This window comes from Anomaloglossus baeobatrachus, chromosome 3, assembly GCF_048569485.1.
Source record: "Anomaloglossus baeobatrachus isolate aAnoBae1 chromosome 3, aAnoBae1.hap1, whole genome shotgun sequence".
Lineage (NCBI taxonomy): Eukaryota > Metazoa > Chordata > Amphibia > Anura > Aromobatidae > Anomaloglossus > Anomaloglossus baeobatrachus.
In genome coordinates this window covers 594819919-594838600 of record NC_134355.1, presented here as the reverse complement: position 1 = coordinate 594838600, position 18682 = coordinate 594819919, and the positions used below count along the sequence as shown (strand labels likewise).

General features: G+C 45.0%; 1 protein-coding gene across 5 annotated transcripts in view; it reads left to right on the top strand.

Moving 5' to 3' along the window:
* The window catches only part of NCK1 (NCK adaptor protein 1), a 164130-nt gene extending 155655 nt beyond the window's left edge, over nt 1-8475 (top strand). For all 5 annotated transcript variants that reach the window (XM_075341029.1, XM_075341026.1, XM_075341028.1 and 2 more), the window contains one exon: nt 725-8475. In XM_075341029.1, coding sequence (XP_075197144.1) covers nt 725-919 — 195 coding nt within the window. In that variant the 3' untranslated portion in view covers nt 920-8475. The remainder of the gene's footprint in view (nt 1-724) is intronic.
* The last annotated feature ends 10207 nt before the right edge of the window (nt 8476-18682 follow it).

Below are 18682 nucleotides of genomic sequence, written 5' to 3'. Positions count from 1 at the left end.
CGGAGGGTGCAACGCAGCATCATCAGTCACAATCCGCTGCTCATACAAGTCTATGGGAGCAGCGGAATCCGCTAAACGGATTCCGCTGTTTACAAGAGCAGCGGATTGTGACTGATAGATTTTAGCGGAAATGTGAACTTAGCCTTAGACACAAGAGTTTCATGTGATTGTAACATTCGTTACCATAGAAACAAAAAAAGATAAATCATAAAGCCAAAGACTTTTCAGCAAACCAACGTACTGCGCTTGTCTGATTACTGACTGCCGACTGCATTGTTGTCCCTGAGGTGAGCTTTTTGTAGAGAACACAGGAGCCCTCCTGTGCATGGGAGACCCCGGGCCGGCCTACGCTTCGCCGGTTTCTTAATGTCCAAATGAGGCATAAAGTATAAGAATAATATTATGATGCTAAAAAGTAGCATAATATAAAAATGGCTACAAAATAAATCAATAAAATGATAATAAAGTATATCTTGTTCATCCGCATCATATGTGATGCCCCGACACTTATCACTGCATTTGAGTATTGTGCCTATTGTTGAATGCCGGCCCGCTCGCTTTTTGCCCGGTATCGGCCGCTGTTGCTCATAATCTGTAATATTCAGGTCACGGTTCTTTCCTTTTTCATCAACATTTATTGTAACTACTGCAAATTACCGCATTAAGATTTTGTTTTTCCTCCCGAGATTCTTAATCTATTTTTAATTTCTTTCCCTCTTTTTAGCCGAATGATTTCTCTGTGTCGCTGAAGGCCCAAGGCAAGAACAAACATTTCAAGGTTCAGATGAAAGACAATGTGTACTGCATCGGCCAGCGCAGGTTTACCACCATGGAGGAGTTGGTAGAACATTACAAAAAGGCCCCTATTTTTACCAGCGAGCAAGGCGAGAAACTCTATCTAATCAAGCCTCTGTCCTGAGACTACAGTGAGGAGACTCGGAGATCGGACTCCAGCCGAGGTTAAGTCACTGAAAGACGGAAACTGAGAACCCCAGAACAGAACCAAAGGCGTCTCCAGCCCCCCATGAGAATGACGTTCTCCATGAATTTACGCTGTAACTTTTATATTTCCGTTCAGTGTCTAAACTCCTTGCCGCGAGCATTCCCCCATCTTTTTCTATTCTGCCTTACTATTATACCTGAGATGTAGAATTACATGACCGTCTCTGCACTTGGAGGTTCCAAGCAATGTGATTGTGGTTGGTCCCAACGGGGATCATACCTGATGATATAAGTCCACATATCACATCTACATGCTGCTTTTTATTTTTTGTTCTTTTTCCCGTTTCCTCTTCTCTATGCTTTGGACATGATCACCGGCATGGATCGAATGCTGTTCTCACTGTGGATATACTCTCGTCTATTGTCCTGCTCGCGTTGTATCTGACTGGCACCACCTTCAGCATTGTCTGTTCATTTGTACTTCTTTTCCAAGACATTTCATATTTATTTAAGACGCATAGGGTGCCTTTCACATTAGTTACTAGCTTATATATTTAATGTACCCACATACTGTGCAAGGTCTTCATATCGTTGTCTGTTCTGGTCCCGGCAGGTATTGTATAATTCACTGTGCTGTCAATCATTTACTTTGATAACATTCATAGCAAAATTCATATGTTGGGGGTTTTTTTTATAATTTTTTTGTTATCTTATTGTTTTGGGTTGTTTTTTTGTTATTTTTTTACATTAGAGTTTATTAAAAATAACAAAAAGCCTTGTGCTGTTTCAGTCCAGTGTCCAGTCTTCCATAGCAGCTGGGCTAAGGCTCCTTCACACGTCAGTGATTCCGGTTACATATGACGTCTGTTTTCATACATACCGGAGACACTGACATACGCAGATACATTAAAATCAATGGGTCTGCGCGCACATCAGTGTTTTTTCAGACTTTTGTCCTTGTGTTCCGCATGGAGACATGTCCGTTTTTCTCCGGCAGCACTGATGTCACACAGACCACACACTGTGATCTGTGTGACATCAGCGTGACACGTACTGGAGAAAACACGTGTCTTTTGAAATAAAATGATTTCCTATTCTCACCTGTCTCCAGCAATGCTTTCTTCAACGCTGCTGTCACTTGCTTCTTGGCCCGCTCATTATGCTCATGAATATTCACTGCACCGCAGACTCTAAAGCAGCAGCGCCAGAGACAGAAGTGCCAGGGACAGGTGAGTAAAAAGTTCCTGATCTCCGTGTGCTATCGCGCACCTTCAACACGGACCCTGAAAAGCATGCATTTTTATCACTGATGTATGAAGGGGGCCTAAGACAGTCTTTACTCTTGCGGCCAGCACCCTCTGCACCACTGGCATTTATTAAGCTTGGCTACGTCTTGCCATCAAATGCAATGTTACGAGATGCATCACATGCCCGGCAAATGCCAGAGGCGCGCAGGATACTGATTTGGATTCTGGCTGCAGATTTGAATTACTGGATGCCGGACTACAGGAGCGCAAATTTTTTTTTTTTTTTTTAATTTTTTTTTTTAAATTTTGATTTTGTTACTCGTCCAGGACAAACTTTTTTTTCAAGCTACTTGTGAAGTCCTTGTATGTTAGTTGTGGTAGAGGCGAGTTAGCGCCAGAGCCCTGTCGCCCCCTTCACTCGAGCGGACACTGAAGGACCAGGTGGTTGCATGCTGGCTTTGCGTCCCAGGCAGGACAGAAGCCAGGCCCCTTCTTCCAGTGCTTCTAAAAACACAACAGACGACATCACAAACCTTCCTAATACCTGGGTTCTGCATGGTAAATCCTCCAACACCCCATAGCCTCATGTTCCCTCTTCGTTGGGCAGAGGAGTGCTCCGAATGTGACATTGTATCAGGGGAGACTTGTAACCATTTATTTTTATTAAAGAAACGACTGAACAAACTAGATTACTGTGCCAAATTGCATATGTGTTAACTCCTTACCTACTTGTTTTAAACTATGTAGCGGTGCTTTTTGTTCATTCCTCCCGCAATTATGTATATTTTAATTACTTTGCACCAAAGCCTTTAGTCAATCAAAATGTAATGTATTCCAAAATGTCTTTCCATTAGTGGAAGATACTAGTAGATCTAGGTACCACGTGTAAAGAGAGAATACTGCTATAATACTAAATCCACATGACTATATACTGTGTGTATATGTGACTATGTATACCCAGAATATTATTTATACACTGTTTTGTTTGTATCAACAATGCAGTAAAATTAATTTTTCGTTATTCTCATTCGTTACCCAAAAAAGGATTGTGTTACTGATCTAGCGGATGCTATGGATATCGTTGGGCACGTTGCTTATCAGCTGTACAGATGTAGCCAGGTAATAAGTATTATGGGACACAGGGTGCCCTGCACGTTCTTTATGATGTCATCGCCTGTAACACCAAAGATTTCTGTTCTTAGCCGTGTTTTTTGCATAATTCTGAAGCTACAGATTTACTGTGCGCACCATGTGTATCAAAGAATTCTCAGAAAAAACGACTCTATGAAATTCCCATTGCCTTTCTAGTATGTGTCATTTTAAGAACTGAACCAGTATTCCTTAGGACCTTTGTTTTTTGCGCCAGTTCTAAACTATTATGAAGTAGTGGCATGAGCCAAAAACATTGGATTGTGTTACAGGGGCTAATATTATGGCTGTTACTTCCCGAAGACCAATGAATTACTTATCTTTCCCATGTAAAAATACTTGTGTCAACCAAATCTGCTTATATTTCAACCGCTCTTAAAGAAGCCCTCCCGTGAAGATTTTTTTTTTCATTAAAATTATGTAAAAGGGCATATAGGGTGGTGGGCATGTGTTAATATACTCACCTGCTGCAGTCTTCTCTCCGGTATCCAGTGCTGGTCTGCGCCTCTTCTCAATGACGTCACCGCTCTGCAGATTCTCCAGGTTACACTGCGCTCTGCCCTTCTCGGTGACGTTACCACTCTGAACACTCTGCGGGTCACATTACGCGCTACTCCTCTTCTCAGTGAAATCCCACTCTGCAGACTCTCCGGGTCACACTGTGCTCTGCTCCTCAGTGACGTCCCTGCTCTGAAGACTCTCTGGGTCACACTGCACTTTGCGCCTCTTCTCAGTGACGTCACTGCTCTGCATACTCTCTGGCTCATACTGCGCTCTGCTCTTCTGCTCATCTTCTCAGTGGCATCACCGCTCTGAAGACTCTCTGGGTCACACTGCACTTTGCTCCTCTTCTCAGTGACGTCACTGCTCTGCATACTCTCTGGCTCATACTGCGCTCTGCTCCTCTTCTCATCTTCTCAGTGGCATCACCGCTCTGAAGACTCTTGGTCACACTGCGCTCTGCTCCTCTTCTCAGTGATGTCAATGCTCTGCAGACTCTCCGGGTCATACTGCGCTCTGCTTCTCTTCTCAATGACATCACCCCCCCTGCAGACTCTCCAGATCAAACTGCGCTCTGCTTAAGCTTCTCAGTGATGTCACCGCTCTTAAGACTCTCTGGGTCACACTGCTCTTTGGGACTCTTCTCAGTGACATCACTGCTCTGCATCCTCTTGGGGTCACACTGTAGTCTGCTCCTTTTCGCAGTGATGTCACTGCTCTTCAGACTCTCTGGGTCACACTTGCGCTCTGCTCTTATTAGTGATGTTACTACTCTGAACACTCTGCGGATCAAATTGCGCTCTGCTCCGCTTCTCAGTGACATCACCGCTCTGCAGACTCTCTGGGTCAAACTGTGCCCTGCGTGACTCAGAAATGGCGTGTCAGAACAAAGCTCTATAATTTACATTGTAAAAGAGACATCCCGACTCACACGGATCATAGACTGTCCCGAAGAGTCTTAAGAGCAGTGACGTCACTGAGAAGAGGATCAGAACGGTGCTAGATACCGGAGAAGATGGCGGTGAGTATGTTAATACACTACATACACATATGCACACATTTAATGGACGAAAAAAATCTTAATGGGAGGGCTTCTTTAACCAAGGAAGCGGCAATTGGTCTTCTAGATATCACTCTGTCCAGTAGTCAACTGCTAATTGAAACGTGCAGAGGAAGTAGCGGTCTGGAGTTGTGCCAAACTATAATGAGCGTTCAACCAAGAAAAGTCTGTCTGAAGATGGCTATCTATCTGAGAAAACGGTCAGCCATGGGCTCGTTTGACCTACACCTATCTCTCCCGACTTGCCCTAGACAACACCTTATCTACCTGGATAACAAACTGGCCAGGCTTTTGATCACTTGATGCCCACTTCTTCTCCCCCCCACCTCCTACATTGCCTGGGGGAGATTCAGGAGGCCCCACACACATTAGATGGTCACAGGTTAGTCTAAAGTGTATGGGCAAGTGCTTACCAACAGAAGCCACTTGCCTCTTATTAAATATCCTCTCCATTCTCAAGAATGGGTGAAATTTTAAGTCTTTAATTTACTGCTTGTTGTCAAGGTTAGTAGCCACCTCCTGCGGTTTATCGTTGGTGACCGGTTTCCTAGGCGTAGAGTACACGTTAGCAAGACCTTTGTTTTAGAACTTTCAGTCGCTGCTCAGAAGCTTGGCGCTTCGGGACACTTTCTGTGGTGTTAGGATTTTACAATGTTGCAGAGGTAAAGGTACCTCTGTTCCCAAAATGGGAGAGCACACCGTTTAGGCCAGAAGCTCAGCCATGCCACCCGGCCAAACTGTTAATAATCAGGAATGAAAATCACGCCATTGCAAGCAGGAAACCACGAGGCTGGGGAATGTTGTGCTTCTGAAGATAGGTTTCTGAGATAACCATTTTAAAGAGTTCTCATCAAAATGTTTATTTTGGAATTACTTATGTATGTATTGATATGTAAGTGCATTAACATACTTGGCGATCCTGTCCCACATGAGCACCCCCTCCTCTTTAATGGCTCACACAGGTACTGTTGTGTTGGGCAAAGCTACTTCCATCAATGTAAGCTTTTAGGGAGAATTAAAGGGAGTCTGTTACCAGGCTTTTGCCACCTAATCTGGGAGCAGCATAACATAGAGGCAGAGATCCTGATTCTAGCAATGTGTCACTTACTGGGCTGCTTAGTGCAGATTTGATTAAATCACTCATTACTCAGCAATAGATTATCATTAGAGGCCTACGTAGCGTGCTTCCAGGTAATCCAGCATATTCCGGAGTTCTGTATAACTGCTACATCTGCAGCAGAGGAAACATTGATTTATATCAAAATGACAGCAAACAGCTCAGTAGGTGACACATCGCTGGAATCAGGGTCTCTGTCATTATGCAGCTCTCAGATGAGGGTGCAAAAACCTGGTGACTGATTCCCTTTGAGAGATTACTAAATAATTTTCATGGGACATTTATAAAGGGGATCTGTCAGCAGGTTTTTGATATGAGAGCACCATAATGTAGGTGTATAGACCCTGATTACGGTTATGCCACTTATTAGGCTGCCCTTTGCAATTTCAATATAATCAGTATTTTATCAGCAGGAGATGATCACTACATGACAAGCTGCCTCCTAGTCCTTCCATGCCCCCAGCACTGATTGGCAGCTTTCTTGTATATCAGTGGGCAGGGCTATACACAGCTCAGCATTTCGAGCTCTGCCAGAGCTGCAGCAGGGAAAACGGAGTTTATCACAACTCCTGCACCCATTAAACTAAGTGATACCTCGCTAGAATCAGGATCTGTCCCTACTTCATTTTGCTGTCAGATTACATAGCAAAAACATGTTGACAGCTTCCCTTAAGAACAGATTTCAGGTTTCATCAGACCCCTAATTGTTGACCCGCAATTTCCTCTGCAGGCTTCAGAGTGTGCAATGTGCTAAAGAATAACTTCCCTTTTAACAAGTATTCTGGGCTGTAAATGATTGTTTTACCCTTGTTACTGTGTATGATGTACTATATGTAAATCAAATAAAATTTAGTACAGGACCTGGCGGCAGGACCATGCTAATCTGACCGATAATGCATGTCAACATGTTGTCTGTTCCAGAAGCGTACTTTTGGGGTTATTTAGGCCTCATGCACCTTATTTTGAATCCATGTGGCATGAATTCATAGTTATTTCTTTTCACTCAAATTCCTTATGAAGCCTTAGGGAATGTGTACTGTTACAGCTATGAAAGGTCTTTTCTCCCTTTTTGACACCCAATACAAACCTTAAAATACCAATTACACTTTGTGGAAACTCTTCCCTAAATTTGGTTTTGTTTCTAGATAATGTATAGAATTTTACGTCCTACAGGACATGCGCCACTTCACACTGATTGACCTTGGCCATCCCTTTATCGAATATACCTTGATGAATGTCCAATATTCCAAGTCTCCCAAGTTTTATATCGTCAGTGATTGCTACATTTTCTACATTGAAATATTCCATGAATTTCCAATGTGAGATTTTAGGCATTTTGCAGAATATGGCCTCATGCACACAACTCTGTCACCCACTTTTATTTTCTTCGGTTGCCTAGTATAGGGGCCGTGTTGATCCGTACACAAGTCCATAGGTTTTTAGGTCTATTTTCATAAAGATTTTACGTAAGCCATGTTCACACGTTGAGTAATTGGTTATTATTCTACAGCAGTACTTGTAAGTGAAAACCATTGGAGGAAACTTATCGAAACACGTCACCACTTCTACATTTTTCACCCACTCTTGGTTTTTGCTCATAAACACCAAGGTAAAATACAGACCAAGTACTGATCGCGTGAACGTGTCCTAACTCAATATACGGCGTGATCCATTGGATGTTCTTCATTGAGGTCCATTTTAGCGTGACCGAAATCAGTCTATTCTTTAAGATCATCTACACTATGGCAGATAAAGATGTAATTAAAAGGTGAAGCCACCAAAAATAACATTAAGACAAATATTTTTATTTCATGCCATATTTTCTTCCTTTAGTCCTGAGGTTGTGTTTGCATGAGGCCTAATATATTGGAGAAAAATATATGGAGAACCGGAGATTGTGTATTGTTTTTGAATATATGTATGTATAAAATAATGTATTGTTGACTGTGTAATTTAGTGACTTTTATGAACTTTGTATATGATGAAAAAAACCAAACAAACAAAAAAGACGCCAATACAAAAATTTTCAGTTTGAATGGACCATCTACAATAAAACTGGAAATCCCACTTTGTCGACTCAACTCCAACCATGACCTCCTGCGTACAGACGCCTTTACTTCGAGGTGTCGTCACCACATGTGGCATCCATTGTTCATCCTCTACAGAGGATTCCCCAAATTACTCTACTGCTATGATACTGACCTCGCTGTTACATTGTCTTCCGGTTTTAGGAAATCACTTTTATTTCCCCAATATCTATGAAGAACCGTAAAGTCTCCAAATTTGAGAAAAGAAGTTTCGACCCATCAATGAAAATTGAAGTAATCTTGGTTAATTTGGCATTAAGTAATGACTATTGTAGATGTACCACTGGGATAAAAAAAGGCATTTATTGGAAACCCGAAAATTGTGAGACTGTCGTAGCAAATTTTCAAACACAATAAACTTGTTTATAATTTTATCAAAACTTTTACTATGTGGTTTATCTATATATATATTTTTTGACCCTTCCACCCTTCCTTTTCTAGATGCTTTTTGAAATATTTCTGATGGTCATGGCAGAAAGTTTTGGCACCCTTGAAATTGGTCCAGAAAATTAATTGCAACTACACATTTTGTTATACACAATGTTTATTTTCTTTTGTGTGTATTGGAACAACAACAACAAAAAAATTGAGTGGACAAAATTGTTGGCATCCTCAACCCAACTGGTTGCACACCTTTTGGAATAAATAACTCCAATCAATCGCTTTCTATACCAATCAACAAGTGTCTTACACGTCTCATCTGGAATTTTGGACCACTTATCTGTTGCAAGCTGCTCCAGGTCTCTCATATTTGAAGGCGCCTTCTCCCAACAGCAATTTTAATATCTCTCCACAGGTGTTAAATAGGATTCAGATGCGGTCTCATTGCTTCCACTTCAGAACTCTCTAGCTCTTTGTTTTCATCTATTTCTTGGTGCTTCTTGAAGTATTGTTGGAGTCATTGTCCTGCTAGAAGACGCAAACCCAGCTTTCTGACACTGGCACTACATTGCGACCCCAAATCATTTGGTAATCTTCAGATTTCATGATGTCTTGCACACAATCAAGGTTAACCAGTGCCAAGAGGCAGCCGAATGTCTTTGAACCTCCACTATATATGACTGTAGGTACATTGTTCTTTACTGAAAAGGGAATAAAACCTACTAAGAAAACAGAATGATGTGCTTTACAAAAAAGCTCTATCTTGTTCTCCTTTGTTCACAAGACTCTTTCCTAGAAGAATTTTGGCTTGCGTACATTTTGGCAAATTGCAGTCAATTGTGTCCGCAATAGGTTCCCCCGGGTCTCCTGCTATAGCATTTCATTCAAATGTGCACATATAGTTTGCGCTGATACTAATGCACCGTGAGCCTGCAGGACAGCTTGAATTTCTTTGGAACTTGATTGGTGCTGCTTATCCACCATCCTGACTATTCTGCAATGCAATCTTTCAATTTTTCTCTGCCATCCATCTCCAGGAAGATTAGCTACAGTGCCATGTGTTGTTAACTTCTTGATTCTTTTGTACATAGTGGACAAAGGAACATCAAGATCTCTGAAGATGGATTTGTAACCTTGAGACCTGATTTTTTTTTTATCATTATTGGTTCTCAAGTCCTCAGACAGTTCTCTTATTCTCGGTTCTCCATGCATAGTGTGGCACACAATGCTAAGAATGAGTCAACTTCTCAAATTTGTATCTGGTTTCAGGTGTGATTTTTTTCATATTGCCCACACAAGTACTTGCCACAGGTGAGTTTGAACGAGCATCAGATGCTTGAAACAAAGTTGTTTACAGACCATTTCGGAAAGGTGCCAACAATTTTGTCAGGTCTATTTTTTTTGTGGTGTTCCACCACACACAAAGGAAATAATCGTGTATGACAAAACGTGTAATTGCAATAATTTTCTGGGAGAAATCCTTCATTTTCTGGAATAATTTCAAGAATGCCAACACTTTTTCGCCCATGACCTATACAGTGAGTAAAATAAATATTTCATATGTTGACGATTTTGCAAGTTTTCCCACCTACAAAGAATGGCGAGGGCTGTAATTTATATTATAGGTACACTTCAACTGTGACAGAATAAAAAAAAATCCAGAAAATCACACTGATTTTTAAATTTGTATTTTATGCAATAAAATAAGTATGTGATACAATAGGAAAACAGAACTTAATATTTGTTTTACAATTACAGAGGTCAAACATTTCCTTTTAATTCGTCACCAACCTTGCACACACTGCAGTAGGGGTTTTGACCCACTCCTCCATACAAATCTCCAGATCTTTCCGGCTTCGGGGCGGTCACTGTGCAACATTTAGTTTCAGCTCTCTCCAAAGATTTTCTATTGGGTTCAGGTCTGGAGACTGGCTTGGCTACTCCAGTACCTTGAAATGCTTCTTACAGAGCAACTCCTTAGTTGGCCTGACTGTGTGTTTTGAGTCCTTGTCATGCTGGAAGACCCGGCCATGACTAGAAATGAGCGAACCTGGGGTGCGATGCTCGGAGTTTGGGTTTGAAACAGACTACCAAAAAAATTCAGGTTCGACGTTTGAGAGAGTTACAAGTGCAAACCACTCAAGCGAGCATCTGTGCTTGGACATGATTGATCACCAGCCCAGTGTGAGCCGCTTGTGGAGTTTGAATGGCTCGCACTTGGAGTAAAATCAGAGTGAGCAGATGTAGGGTGCACACACACTTATTGCTGGCAGTATGTGGGTGGACCCACGAACTGCCCAATTACAGATTTCCATTGAGGTTTGGATCAAGTTGGGGTCACAAATCAAACTTTAGGTTCAACTGTATCTGCGAAACCAAACTTCCAAAGGTTTGCTCATCTCTAGCCACTACCCATCTTCAGTGCTCTTACTAAGGGAAGGAGGTTGTTGGCCAAAATCTTGCGATACATGACCCCATCCATTCTCTCTTCAATACGGTGCAGTAGTCCTGTCCATTTTGCAGAAAAGCACCCCCAAAGTCTGATGTTTCCATCCCCATACTTCATGGTTGGACAGTGTTCTTAAAGTTGTACTCTTCCTTCTTCCTCCAAACATAGCGAGTGGAGTTGATGCCAAAACGTTTTATTTTGGTCTCCTCTGACCACATGCCTTCTGTGGATCATCCAGATGAGCAATGACAAGCTTTGAACGGGCCTAGACATGTGCTGGCATGAGCAGAGGGACCTTGCGTACCCTGCAGGATTTTAATCCATGACAGCATAGTGTGTTACTAACTGTAATCTTTGAGACTGGTCTCTGCTTTCTTCAGGTCATTTACCAGGTCCTCCTGTGCAGATCTGGGCTGATTACTGCCATTTCTCAGAATCATCCTTACCCCATGAGGCGAGATCTTGCATGAAGCCCCAGACCGAGTAAGATTGACCTTCCTCTTGTGTTTCTTTATATTTCTAATTATGCCAATAGTTGTTGCCTTCTCACCAAGCTGGTTGCCTATTGTCCTGTATCACATCCCAGCTTATGTAGGTATAAAAATGTGTTCCTTGTGTCCTTAGACAGCTCTTTAGTCTTGGCCATGAGAGGTAGGAGTGTGATTGTGTGGACAGTTGTCTTTTATACAGGTAACGGGTTCAAACAGGTGCAGATAATACAGGCAATGAGTGCAGAATGGAAGGGCTTCTAAAAGTAAAAATAACAGGTCTGTGAGAGACAAATTATTGGTGGTTGGTAGGTGATCAAATACTTATTTCATGCACTAAAATATAAGTTAATTATTTAAAAATCTTACAAGGGGATTTTCTGGGTTTTTTCTTTGTCGCTCCTAATTGGGAGACCCAGACAATTGGGTGTATAGCTATGCCTCCGGAGGCCACACAAAGTATTACACTAAAAGTGTAAAGCCCCTCCCCTTCAGCCTATACACCCCCCGTACTGCTACGGGCTCATCAGTTTTTATGCTTTGTGCGAAGGAGGTCAGACATCCACGCATAGCTCCACAGCTTAGTCAGCAGCAGCTGCTGACTATGTCGGATGGAAGAAAAGAGGGCCCATAACAGGGCCCCCAGCATGCTCCCTTCTCACCCCACTCTTGTCGGCGGTGTTGTTAAGGTTGAGGTATCCATTGCGGGTACGGAGGCTGGAGCCCACATGCTGCTTTCCTTCCCCATCCCTCAATTAGGGCTCTGGGTGAAGTGGGATCCCATCGGTCTCCAGGCACAGGAGACCGTGCTCCATCCACAGCTCCTGAGGACCCTGCTGGATAGGAGCCGAGTATCGTTCAGGGACATGGCCCTGCTACTTGGAGGTACTCTGTGTCCCCGTGGGGACCGCGCACAGCAACACTCCAGCATTGCTGGGTGTGCTAGTGCACCGGGGACAGCAGCGCTGGCTGCATTTGTGCCACTATACACTTCAGCGTCGCTGAGTGTGTTTGTGTCTTTCTTCCCGCCCCCAGCCCTGCCAGTCAGGGGAAGGGCGGGATGCTGTACAGGTCGGCAGCACTGAGGGCTGGAGCATGCTTTGCATACTCCACCCCCCTCACTCTGCACAGTGGGGCACCAGTTCCCGCACTTTTCTGGGTCACGCCCACGGCTCCCTCCTCTCCTCAGGACGCCGGCAGCCATTCCTCTCAGCTCTGCTAACGCTGGAGAGGACAGACAAGCTCATAAGCAGCACCTGTGGTGCTGGCCCCACTAGTGCAGAAGTGTATTTATAGTTTATATGATTATAGTCTATACTTTACACTGTAGGGTGCACTGTTGATTTGTGGCTATATACCCTCTTGTATTGCTCAGAGGAGACAACAGCATGTCGTCCACAAATAGCAAGGGTGCCAAGGCACTGACTTACTATGCTGCCTGTGCAGCATGTACGGCTATACTGCCGGCAGGTTCCACTGACCCTCATTGTGTGCAATGCTCGGCCCCTGTGGCACTTTCTCAGCCGGAGCCTCTGCTAGGGGTGGCCCAGGGAGAACCACCTGTTAACACTGTCCAGGTGACAGGGACGGAGTTTGCAGTTTTTACTGAAAGACTTTCTGAGACTATGGCTAAGATATTAGAAGCCTTGCAGTCCAGGCCGGCATCTCAAGCCAGGGGCACTGTGGAATCATTGTCCCCTGGTTCCCCTCAGTGGGAACAGCAATGTCTTCCCGGGGTGTCTCATGGATCCCAGGGTGAGGTCTCTGACACGGACCGCAGCCCCAGACCAACTAAGCGAGCTCGCTATGAAATCCCCTCGACATCATCACAATGTTCAGGGTCTCAGCGAGAGGACTCTCTGTATGATGAAGCGGAGCTAGCTGATCAGGATTCTGATCCTGAAGCCGCTCTCAACCTTGATACTCCTGATGGGGACGCCATAGTGAATGATCTTATTGCGTCCATCAATGAAATGTTGAATATTTCTCCCTCAGCTCCTCCTGTGGAGGAGTCAGCTTCTCAGCAGGAGAAATTCCGTTTCAGGTTTCCCAAGCGTACAAAGAGTATGTTTCTGGACCACTCTGACTTCAGAGAGGCAGTCCAGAAACACCGAGCTTATCCAGATAAGCGTTTTTCCAAGCGCCTTAAGGATACACGTTACCCTTTTCCCCCTGACGTGGTCAAGGGCTGGACTTAGTGTCCCAAGGTGGATCCTCCAATCTCCAGACTGGCGGCTAGATCCATAGTTGCAGTGGAAGATGGAGCTTCACTCAAGGATGCCACTGACAGACAGATGGAGCTCTGGTTGAAATCCATCTATGAAGCTATCGGCGCGTCTTTTGCTCCAGCATTCGCAGCCGTATGGGCACTCCAAGCTATCTCAGCTGGTCAGGCGCAAATTGACGCACTCACACGTACGTCTGCGCCGCAGGTGGCGTCCATAACCTCTCAAACGTCGGCATTTGCGTCCTACGCTATTAATGCTGTCCTGGACTCTGCGACCCGTACGGCGGTTGCAGCCGTCAATTCGGTGGCAATACGCAGGGCCTTGTGGCTGCGGGAATGGAAGGCAGATTCGGCTTCCAAAAAAGTGCTTAACTGGATTGCCATTTTCTGGCGACCGTTTGTTTGGTGAGAGATTGGATGAAATCATCAAACAATCCAAGGGAAAGGAAACATCCTTACCCCAGGCCAAACCAAAAACACCCCAACAGAGGAGGGGACAGTCGAGGTTTCGGTCCTTTCGGGGTACGGGCAGGTCCCAATTCTCCTCGTCCAAAAGGCCTCAGAAGGATCAGAGGAACTCCGAAGCATGGCGGTCTAAATCACGCCCTAAAAAGACCGCCGGAGGTGCCGCTACCAAGGCGGCTTCCTCATGACTTACGGCCTCCTCACACCGCATCCTCGGTCGGTGGCAGGCTCTCCCGCTTTTGCGACACCTGGCTGCCACAAGTAAAAGACCGTTGGGTGAGAGACATTTTGTCTCACGGTTACAGGATAGAGTTCAGCTCTCGTCCTCCGACTCGATTCTTCAGAACATCTCCGCCTCCCGAGCGAGCCGAGGCTCTTCTGCAGGCGGTGGGCATTCTGAAGGCAGAAGGAGTGGTGGTCCCGGTTCCTCTTCAGCAACAGGGTCACGGTTTCTACTCCAACCTGTTTGTGGTTCCAAAGAAGGACGGGTCCTTCCGTCCTGTTTTGGACCTAAAACTGCTCAACAAACACGTAAGGACCAGGCGGTTCCGGATGGAATCCCTCCGCTCCGTCATCGCCTCAATGTCCCAAGGAGATTTCCTAGCATCGATCGATATCAAGGATGCTTATCTCCACGTACCAATTGCTCCAGAGCATCAGCGCTTCTTGCGCTTCGCCATAGGAGACGAACACCTTCAGTTCGCGGCACTGCCGTTCGGCCTGGCGACAGCCCCAAGGGTTTTCACCAAGGTCATGGCTACAGTAGTTGCGGTCCTCCACTCTCAGGGTCACTCATTGATACCTTACTTAGACGATCTGCTGGTCAAGGCACCCTCTCAAGAGGCATGCCAACACAGCCTCAACGTTACTCTGGAGATTCTCCAGAGTTTCGGGTGGATCATCAATTTTCCAAAGTCAAATCTGACACCGGTCCAATCACTGACATATCTTGGCATGGAGTTTCATACTCTTCCAGCGATAGTGAAGCTTCCGCTGGATAAACAGTGTTCACTACAGACAGGGGTACAATCTCTCCTTCAAGGTCGGTCACACCCCTTGAGGCGCCTCATGCACTTCCTGGGGAAGATGGTGGCAGCAATGGAAGCAGTCCCTTTCGCGCAGTTTCACCTGCGTCCTCTTCAATGGGACATCCTACGCAAGTGGGACAGGAGGCCGACGTCCCTAGACAGGAACGTCTCCCTCTCTCAAGCAACCAAAGCTTCCCTTCGGTGGTGGCTTCTTCCCACCTCATTATCGAAAGGAAAATCCTTCCTACCCCCATCCTGGGCGGTGGTCACGACGGACGCGAGCCTGTCAGGGTGGGGAGCAGTTTTTCTCCACCACAGGGCTCAGGGTACGTGGACTCAGCCAGAGTCCTCCCTGCAGATCAATGTTCTGGAGATCAGGGCAGTGTATCTTGCCCTAAAAGCGTTCCAGCAGTGGCTGGAAGGCAAGCAGATCCGAATTCAGTCGGACAACTCCACAGCGGTGGCTTACATCAACCACCAAGGTGGGACACGCAGTCGGCAAGCCTTCCAGGAAGTCCGGAGGATTCTGCTGTGGGTGGAAGCCACAGCATCCACCATATCCGCAGTTCACATCCCGGGCGTAGAAAACTGGGAAGCAGACTTTCTCAGTCGCCAGGGCATGGACGCAGGGGAATGGTCCCTTCACCCGGACGTGTTTCAGGAGACCTGTTGCCGCTGGGGGATGCCGGACGTCGACCTAATGGCGTCACGGCACAACAACAAGGTCCCAACATTCATGGCTCGATCTCAAGATCACAGAGCTTTGGCGGCAGACGCCTTAGTTCAGGATTGGTCGCAGTTTCAGCTTCCTTATGTGTTTCCTCCTCTGGCTCTGTTGCCCAGAGTGTTACGCAAGATAAGGGCCGACTGCCGCCGCGCCATCCTCGTCGCTCCAGACTGGCCGAGGAGGTCGTGGTACCCGGATCTGTGGCATCTCACGGTCGGCCAACCGTGGGCACTGCCAGACCGACCAGATTTGCTATCTCAAGGGCCGTTTTTCCATCTGAATTCTGCGGCCCTCAACCTGACTGTGTGGCCATTGAGTCCTGGATCCTAGCGTCTTCAGGATTATCTCAAGAGGTCATTGCCACTATGAGACAGGCTAGGAAACCAACGTCCGCCAAGATTTCCTCCCTAAGGTGGTATCCCCTTTTCATCTCAATCAGGACATCTCCTTACCCTCGTTTTGTCCTCATCCAGTTCACCAATGTGAAAAGGATTTGCACTTGTTAGATCTGGTGAGAGCACTCAGACTCTACATTTCTCGTACGGCGCCCCTGCGCCGCTCCGATGCACTCTTTGTCCTTGTCGCTGGCCAGCGTAAAGGGACACAAGCTTCCAAATCAACCCTGGCTCGGTGGATCAAGGAACCAATTCTCGAAGCTTACCGTTCCTCGGGGCTTCCGGTTCCCTCAGGACTGAAGGCCCATTCTACCAGGGCCGTGGGAGCGTCCTGGGCCTTGCGACACCAGGCTACGGCTCAGCAGGTGTGTCAGGCAGCTACCTGGTCGAGCCTGCACACTTTCACGAAACACTATCAGGTGCATACCTATGCTTCGGCAGATGCCAGCCTAGATAGGCGAGTCCTTCAGGCGGCAGTTGCCCACCTGTAGGACGGAGCCGTTACGGCTCTATTATGAGGTATTATTTACCCACCCAGGGACTGCTTTTGGACGTCCCAATTGTCTGGGTCTCCCAATTAGGAGCGACAAAGAAGAAGGGAATTTTGTTTACTTACCGTAAATTCCTTTTCTTCTAGCTCCAATTGGGAGACCCAGCACCCGCCCCCGTTTTTGTATACACATGTTGTTCATGTTAAATGGTTTCAGTTCTCCGATATTCCTTCGGATTGAATTTACTTTAAACCAGTTTATAATTTTTTCCTCCTTCTGGCTTTTGCACCAAAACTGATGAGCCCGTAGCAGTACGGGGGGTGTATAGGCTGAAGGGGAGGGGCTTTACACTTTTAGTGTAATACTTTGTGTGGCCTCCGGAGGCATAGCTATACACCCAATTGTCTGGGTCTCCCAATTGGAGCTAGAAGAAAAGGAATTTACGGTAAGTAAACAAAATTCCCTTCTTTTTTCTTATTCTGCCTGTCACAGTTTGTGTACCTACAATAAAAATTGCAGCCCTCTCCATTCTTTGTAGATTGGAAAACTTGCAAAATTGGCAGTGTATCAAATAGTTATTTTCATTATATTATGTAAACAAAAGGTGCAAATTGGAGAGAACCAAAAATTGCCAGCCTTTGATCTTATTTTGTTGCTCCAGAATGTGTGTATATGTGTGTGTGTATATATATGTATGTATATATGTGTATGTGTATATATATATATATATATATATATATAATTATATATATCTCAGTATATGCCATACAATTTGAGATATTGGCCTTTTTATATACTACTTACAATATGCAAAAGGTTGTGGTCTTTACTACTGGGGCATTGCTCACAGAATACCAATGCAAAGCAGCATGAAGACACATCCCCAGAGAGTCTTATGAGGCTCGCCTCCTTGGAAAAGACCATAAAAAGTAGCATCAAATAAAAAGGCTCCTCTCTGAAACTGTATGCTAGATTTGACCAAAGGAAAAACTGAAAACTAGGGAGCAGCAGGATTAAAATGGAAAAACTTACTGTTTTTGACCTGGAGACCGTTCCTTTTTAAGCCATATTTCAATAATACTAAATGTGGGCCAGGTTATTGGAGAACAAAGTCCAAAATATATCTTTTCATGACATACAATGTTCACTAAAATAGACACTTCAAAAGAACTCTCAGGTTCTTTTTGAGACTCTGTGTACATAAATGTTACACAATGGGTGTTTTCAGAAGTTATATATTGGAAGGCATTCAATCTCGAAGGAGGTTTGTTTTCAGAAAATCCTTGTCCATCCACTGCACTTAAAGAAAGTACAGCACAGGTTTGATTTTTTTTTTAGAGTGCAGTGTTGAGTCTCTGCTGCTTCTGGCAGGAGTTGCTGCGCTCAGTTACTGACTGCAGTACTGCCGAACGAGCTGCTGCCAAGCTCTTCTGGCGGAGGCTTATTTTACCAAGAATAAAAGAATTGGCAGTACGAAATCTGACCCCCCGTATTTTTCTTTTCCTTTTACATCTCTTGGTTGAAATTCAGGCAGGAACCCATACACCTTAGAGCAGGGGTCCCCAACTTTTTTTTTAACCCTTGAGGGCCACATTCGACTTTGAAAGTTGGTCGAGAGCCACATTGTAGAGAATAATACGTATTCAAAGCCAATTTAGCAGTAGAAAACAGGAAACCACAATTGGAAATAAAGAATCTTCCCCATATTGATGTCCGAAAGAAAATGTGACCTCCATACACAACACAATCCACTAAACAAAAACCAATAATACCACATACAAGGGAGAAATTCTGCCACAGTGTTACCAGACAACCTATTACCATCACATAGTGACCGAATACAGCCACATACAAGGGAGAAATTCTGTGATACTATGACCAGATAACATATTACCAACACATAATGATCAAATACAAGAGAGGAATAC